Here is a 1,245-nt window from a genome sequence, read left to right as displayed (position 1 = left end):
ATAATAATAATAATAATAATAATAATAATAATAATAATAATGACAATATTTTATTATAGGCACAAGCCTAAAAGTTTAGAGAAGAGGGATAATCAACCCCAGTGTTCAAATGGTACTTATTTTATCGATCTCAAAAGGATGAAAGGCAATGTCGAGGTCGGGCGGCAATTGAACTCAGAATGTAAAGACGGACGAAATGCCGATATGTATTTGTTCGTCGCACTAGCGTTACTAACTACTGTAAAATGCAATAGTAACAGCAACAACAACTGCAGCAATAATGATATTAGTTGATGATAATGAGGATGATAATGATAATGATGATGATGGTAAAGACCCCCTTCGGTCATGAGTGACTATGGGATTGCAACTAGAATGTTCTCCTCTGAGGCACAAGTCTGAGCAAGGTTGTTCATGGAAGACCAGCAATCACCTATGCATACCAGCCTCCCCTCTCCATGCCACTGATGGTATCCAAGGGAAAGGCAAAGGGGCCGATACAGCTTGGCACCTGTGATGTCGCAACGCATTTCTACAACTGAATTAACAGGCGCAACGTGAAAAAGAGTGTCTTGCTCAAGAGCACAACACGCAACCCGGTCCGGGAATCGAACTCACTACCTCATGATTGTTAGCCCGACGCATAGGATCGTATCCTTTGCAATGCTGTACGACAGTAGAGAGAGCGTCAAAGAAAGTGGTAAAATTGCCAAATACGAAAACGTAACCAAAGAGATAAATGATTGTGGAATACAAAGGTGAGAAATAATTGGTGTACTTGGTACCATAGCCAAACCGTTCTCAAAGAGGCTGAAAGATATTGGAATGGAAATAGGTATTATATTGAGCTGAAGAATAATGCCATACGGTATTCTGCAATATTTCCAAGAAAGACTGAGATTTTAGGAGACCTGTAGTTACCAAACCTAAAGAAAACAACAACAACGACGACAATAAGAACAACAACAACAATAATAATAATAATAATAATAATAATAATAATAATAATAATAATAATAATGAGTTACTTTTTCTCGTAGAATTTCCAGTCTTAAGAGCCTTTCAGTTTCTTCATTTTCTTTCAATAGTTTTTTCTCTTGCAGTTCTTGAATTTTCTTCAACCATTCCATTTCGCGATATTTTATTCTGGAAGTATAATTAGTAAATGTGAAAATAACAAGAAATATTACTACTACTACTACTACTACTACTACTAATAATAATAATAATAATTATAATAATTAT

The 1,245-nt window shown here is 35.6% G+C and overlaps 1 protein-coding gene across 1 annotated transcript in view; it reads right to left on the bottom strand.

Moving 5' to 3' along the window:
* Positions 1 to 1,245, bottom strand: part of LOC106870511 (coiled-coil domain-containing protein 148) — a 61,034-nt gene that overhangs the window by 28,345 nt on the left and 31,444 nt on the right. The window contains exon 9 of the mRNA XM_052974528.1: positions 1,029 to 1,146. Coding sequence (XP_052830488.1) covers positions 1,029 to 1,146 — 118 coding nt within the window. The remainder of the gene's footprint in view (positions 1 to 1,028; positions 1,147 to 1,245) is intronic.

The sequence above is a fragment of the Octopus bimaculoides genome, chromosome 18 (genome assembly GCF_001194135.2).
Source record: "Octopus bimaculoides isolate UCB-OBI-ISO-001 chromosome 18, ASM119413v2, whole genome shotgun sequence".
NCBI classification, from domain to species: Eukaryota; Metazoa; Mollusca; class Cephalopoda; order Octopoda; family Octopodidae; genus Octopus; species Octopus bimaculoides.
The sequence above is the reverse complement of the archived record's forward strand: the minus strand, read 5'-3'. Positions and strand labels throughout refer to the sequence as shown.